The sequence below is a fragment of the Pelodiscus sinensis genome, chromosome 3 (genome assembly GCF_049634645.1).
Source record: "Pelodiscus sinensis isolate JC-2024 chromosome 3, ASM4963464v1, whole genome shotgun sequence".
In the NCBI taxonomy this organism is placed as follows: Eukaryota; Metazoa; Chordata; order Testudines; family Trionychidae; genus Pelodiscus; species Pelodiscus sinensis.
Window position 1 is genome coordinate 106,670,227 of NC_134713.1, and position 6,000 is coordinate 106,676,226.

The following is a 6,000-nucleotide window of genomic DNA, read 5'->3' on the forward strand; positions in this document are numbered from 1 at the left end:
AAAAAACGTTGAGGGCAGGTTACCAAAAATTGCCTCTTGTGTTTGCGGAAACTACAGGTGAAAACATCTTTTTACTTAGTCTCTCTTTTTAAAACATAATTATGTATGTGATCAAAGGTAAAACGTGTGATTGAAATATAACATTTGATCTGAGATGCCTCTTTCAGTTTTTGAAGAAAGCTGACCAGTGGGTAACTTGCCAATTGACTTGTGTAAGAGGGTGGTAGATGGACAGCAACTGAATTATAAGGCACATGGAGGGAATGAGTTTATTTCCTTTCCACTTCATGATGAGGGTGTGTAACGTAGCCTTAAATATTCCAAGACTTCATATAAATTCCACCTTTATCAGTAAACAATCTCCAGGGTAAGCCTGTATAGTTTGCTGTAGTGTCCGTCCTTTGAAAAAAAAAAATACAAACCCAAACTATGATGTCTTGATTATGCAAAATATTGATTATTTCTAATCCTTTTTTTTCCTAGGAGTTTATCAGAGAACTGCTAACTCGGATAAGAGGGATGAGGAAGCTAAGCCCCCCTCAAAAGAAGAGTATATAGTAGCACTCTCCATGACACCTCGCAAGGGAAATGGGATTTTGACAACAAGACCTTTTATTAAAATAGTTGTCTTTCCTAGCAACTTTTTTTTTTTTTTTTTTTTTTTTTTGGTTTGATTCAGTTTTGACGTTTACTCAAGGGAGTCCTATGTCATGTGATTTTAAGGGGTTTTTTAAGTGTCAATTTTTTTATCAAAGATATCAGCATTTTTGGATGCTGCTCAACTACCCTGCTCGAGGATCATTGACCCGGATGAAGAATCCAAGCATTAGTGACCATGCCATAGCAGTGAAGGGCAGCAGTCCCACATGGTGAATCAGAAGACTATGTAAAGTTGCAAAGCTAGAAGAGATGCCTTTTAATTTTCCCCTAGCAATTAGTAGGATGACATTTTAAGTTGGTTGTACATTTAACTCATGGGTGTCAAGATTCTTGTGCTTGTATGTATATAAGTTGTAAAGTGGGGGTGTGAATGCTGTTCATGTGGCCGGAAGGGAACTTGTTACAGTAAACTACTTAAATGGTGACTGCTGCAAACATGTTACCAGAGGGCAACAATTTAGGTTACCAAAATGAGTGTTGCCATTTTCTAAATCCATCTTAAAGCACTGAGGTGAAAGATGTCAGCATACTTCATTGAAAAAGCAACATATGAAAACTGGGGATTTTCTTAAGGGCTTAATTTGTAGACTTCTAATTGTTTTATTGACTTTGATGCTTTGCCAGATCATTTCCTCTTCACCTCATGGTGTGTTAGGGTATGTCTACACTACCACCCTAGTTCAAACTAGGGTAGTTAAAGTAGTCATACGAACTTGCAAATGAAGCCCAGGATTTGAATTTCCCGGGCTTCATTTGCATGTTGCCGGGCGCCGCCATTTTTAAATGTCTGCTAGTGCGGACTCCATGCCCGCGGCTACACGTGGCACAAACTAGATAGTTCGGATTACGCTTCCTATTCCGAACTATCTAGTTTGTGCCGTGTGTAGCCGCGGGCATGGAGTCCGCACTAGCGGACATTTAAAAATGGCGGCGCCCGGCAACATGCAAATGAAGCCCGGGAAATTCAAATCCTGGGCTTCATTTGCAAGTTCGTATGACTACATTAACCACCCTAGTTCGAACTAGGGTGGTAGTGTAGACATATCCTTAGAGTTGTATTAATCTACTGTATAAGAGTCTGACATGATGCCTAGAGAAATGGCAATCCCCATCTAAAAACATTTCACATTGTGGGGGAAAGAAGTGCTACCAAAACAAGCTAAAAGCACTGTTTTGCATTGTAAGTTTTAATGCAGATCTCCCTCTCAGTAAAGAGTGGTATAGCAAGTGTTTAGATCTCTGTCCCCACAACTTGGGGGGGATCTGTTAGCTATGGGTCCTCCTTTCTTCTGAAAGGAAGAATGGAATACTTTCAGTGGATCCCTGACATTTCTCCATTAAAAGATATTTTCCATGTGTTCCATAAGCTACCAAATGCCAATAGATGATTTTAGTCAGGCATTTTATATCAAAGGTGCTCTGAATGTTTTATTTTTAAAAATAAGAAATACATGTTTGTGAATTTTATGTATTCTGGCAAGCTTTTTAAAATGTATTTAATTTTGTAACGTTGATCAATGATTTTATTTACCAGTACTCAAATAAATGGAACAACTTGTGACTCTTGTTACATCTACACTTCACAAAGAGACTAGTGAATATATCCAATGGTCGTTATATGGATATATAGACAGAAGGAATGAATTGGTCTGTATATGTCAGTCTAGCTTAAGCTGTTGGGGGCGGGAAATGTTTCTATGAAGAAATTGTTACCTGAAGAATTCTTTCTTTTAAGTCATCTGAAAAGGAGGTATTTTCTTTTGTTGGTTTCTTTGCTGCTCTATAATGAATAGAACCTGAGTCTGCTTTCTGAAAAGATTTCCCTGCTATCCCTTCCCCTAGAATATTAGGAATATGAAACTTTCCCTGGTGTGCTTTAAATGACCTGGAGAGAACTGGAGTGGAAAACTTCAGTCATCAGCTGGGGAGTGGAGGTATTGAATGTATCACCAAGAGGACCTCTTTATCCCAGCATGCTCAGGACATTATGTAGCTCCTGAAAGAAGAGAAAATAATTTTAAGTCATGTCCTTCTTGAGGTGTTGATCCAGCTCTGTCTTCCTAAAGTCTCTTGGGGATCATATTTATGAATAGTGGCACTGCTGCAGCTGCTTCAGTGCTGTAGTGCTTTACTGAAGATGCTACTATGCTAGTGGGAGAGCCTCTTCAGTCAGCTTAGTTAATACAGCTTCCTTATGTCAGTGTGAGAAGCTCTCACATTGATTAGCACTATCTACACAAGGGGTTAGGTTGGTGTGACTACGTCACTCAAGGGTGTGGATTTTTCCCACTCTTGTGGGATGTAGTTGTACCATTTTAGGTCTGTATTGTAGACTTGCCCTCAGCAGAAATATGGATGTTGAGACTTCAAGTGAAATCCTGGACCCACTGAAGTCATTGGGAGTTTTGCCATTGACTTTAATGGAGCTAGTATTTTACCCTTTTCTTTCTATGTTGATACAATAAATATTGGGTACAACCTTTCCAGGTGGTGTTGAATTATAAAGAAGCAAAAGAAAGAAATATTTCTCAGACTTTTGCAGGTTTCTTAAGACTAACTGCAGTGTTCTAATGTGGAGTGTATTCTTGGCATGTGCTCCTTGTACAGGATACTATTCTGCAGACTGACTCATTAGACTATCTTGAACCGCATCACATTTTAAAGAAAGGAGTCTATTGGAGCCTTTCTTAACTTACAACCTAGCCTCAGATGTTTGCATATTAAATGTCAAGTGTGTCTGCAGATTGAAATCAAATTCTGAGTTTGGTACAAAATTAAAATTGTCCTTTCTAGATTCTAGTCATTAGAGAACACATGACATAAGATAATTCTGGGACTTTCATATGCTTTCTTCTAGAAAATATACTGCCATGTGCACACAAAGACCTTTTCATAATCTCCACTGTAATAATTCAGTGAAGTATTGACATGGAGAGAGACTCCAGTTTGAGACACTCATTACTAGCATGGAAATTTGTGTGTGGTTTTTTGGTTTTTTGTTTACCGGAACAATATCGGCTTACATGAATATTATTCCCCTATTACCTCCTAACTTCAGATACCTGTTTCTCCTTATGGGTATAATGGAGATGGGCCTAAAACAACTCCCTAGGTCTAAACACCACAGAACTTTGCTCTCTGAACACTGCAGCTGGCTCAGGGGTAGCAACAACTTAGATCTGTACACTCTGAGAGGGTAATATTTAGAATTTGTTTGAATTCTGAGACTCTGTACCATAAATACTTTTAATTATGGCAAACTTTCTAATCTTGGGAAAATGAAGTATAGTACAACTAAAACTACACCAAATCACAAATATATTGATAATTACACTGCTGCTCTTTGTTCTTCACAAACAATAAATTGCCACTTTATTAAAATTTGCCTAAAATTATATACAATGCTGCAAAATGGTAATTAACCAGAAAGGGGTAATTGCTCTCTTCATCATTAATTGCATCCTTTGTGCTCTCTTGAATTGCACACAGCAGATATTGCTGGAAATAATACTATCCTTTGAGGAATTGTTTGGAACAGATAAATCATGCCCGTAGGACTTATGTCTAAAATCAAGGATAATGTCTGCTATTTTGTTTTTGCCCATTGTGTATCTAGGGAAGGACAAATGCTAGGAAAGGCTTCCATACCTCCAGCTAAAATGCTGAAAATCCTTCACTCTTAAGTGTTTGGTAAGCAGAAATGAGTTCTAAATAGCCTTTCTTTCCAGCTGGTGTAACATGCCTGGGCAACTACATGGTCTGATTCTTCTCTTTGACTTTTAAGGGAGTTACTCTTGGCTCAGTGGTATGAGAGAAGAGATCAGCTTGTTGATTTAAAATCTCATGGTGCTTATCTCTTTATAGTGTGTGGGTGTTCCGAGCACTCTACAGTACTTGAGTGGCATGTCAATAGCACACACTTGTTGTGCAACTAGAAATAGGAGCTTGCAAGCCATTTTCAATGCCCAGCTGGGAATGAAAAGGGCCAAGTTTGGCAGCACTACAAATTTCCTTTGGCTTTAAAAACTGTTAGTGAATTATACTGAATTGGCTCCATAATGAATACACACTGAAACTGAGTTTTGTTTTGCTTTTTTAGCAGGGTTGCCAACAAAAAGGTGGGTTTTCAGGGAACACTTTCTTGCATATGTCCACATTAGTGTTTGCATATTTTATGGTTTGTCACTATCCAGTCTTCCCAATGGCCTAAATATAGCTGGAGCATGCAAGGATTTTGTTTCCAGTTCACCTGACTTTTAATCACACGAGCTGTGTGAATTAGGAAGCAACAAGGGGCAGGTAGTGAATTCCTGTGCTAGAGAAGAAAAGCAGATAACGTGATTGTCCCAAATATTCATCTCCTTTTAACTCTTCTAGTTATGGGGTAAGTTGAATGTTAAGACAACAGTCTTTTCACTTATCTCCTTGTTGGTTTTCAAACTCCAGAGAGGAAAGAGGGAATCTGAAAACCTCCAAATGGTTTATCTGACCTTGTTTAGCTGGTCCCTAGTTCTTATGCAATGGTTATCAATGGCATCTGCTCTAACCCAAAACGGGGCTTCACTCTACAGTGTGAATTCTGTTTCTAAAGATGTGGAAGGCAATATACTTGTGTGTTTAATGCAGATTTGGAGATTGTTTTTTGGCTTTTTCAAATTTTTATTTTAATTGCTTTTACCACGTTTGTGTTATAGAAATTTCTTACATGTTGAATCACAGGCCCTTTGCAGTGAGAGCATAAGAACAAGGGAGGGCCTGAGGAAGTGAGATTATTAGGACTCAGTCCAAAATGTGATCCGAATACAGGCAGTCCCCGGGTTACGTACAAGATAGGGACTGTAGGTTTGTTCTTAAGTTGAATCTGTATGTAAGTCGGAACTGGCGTCCAGATTCAGCCGCTGCTGAAACTGACCGCCAGTGCTGACTTACATACAGAATCAACTTAAGAACCCCAGGCGTCCCCAAGTCAGCTGCTGCTGAAACTGATCAGCAGCTGATTCCAGGAAGCCCGGGGCAGAGCAACTTTGCCTGGGGCTTCCTGTAGTCAGCGCGGGTCAGTTTCAGCAGAAGCTGACTTGGGGACGCCTGGGGCAGAGCAGCTGGGGTGCTGCCCAGTTGCTCCAGTAGCTCCGCTCCTCGGTGCTACTGGACCAACCCAGCAGCACCCCATCTGCTCTGCCCCAGGCGTCCTGATTCAGCCGCTGCTGAAACTGACCAGCAGCGGCTGAATCAGGACCTGGGGCACAGCAGCTGGGGTGCTGCCGGGTTGGTCCAGTACTGCCCAGAGCGGGCGCTGCAGGACCAATCGGCAGTGCCCCAGCTGCTCTGCCCCAGAGTCCA

The 6,000-nt window shown here is 40.4% G+C and overlaps 1 protein-coding gene across 4 annotated transcripts in view; it reads left to right on the plus strand.

Annotated features, from left to right (window-relative positions):
• The window catches only part of LOC106731438 (protein phosphatase 1 regulatory subunit 14C), a 73,237-nt gene extending 71,016 nt beyond the window's left edge, over positions 1-2,221 (plus strand). For 2 of the 4 annotated variants that reach the window (XM_075924427.1, XM_075924428.1), the window contains one exon: positions 484-1,371. In XM_075924427.1, coding sequence (XP_075780542.1) covers positions 484-558 — 75 coding nt within the window. In that variant the 3' untranslated portion in view covers positions 559-1,371. Of the gene's footprint in view, positions 1-483; positions 1,372-1,694 lie in introns of those variants that run through there. The other 2 variants (XR_012902722.1, XR_012902721.1) reach the window with 2 other exon arrangements.
• Positions 2,222-6,000: the final 3,779 nt, after the last annotated feature.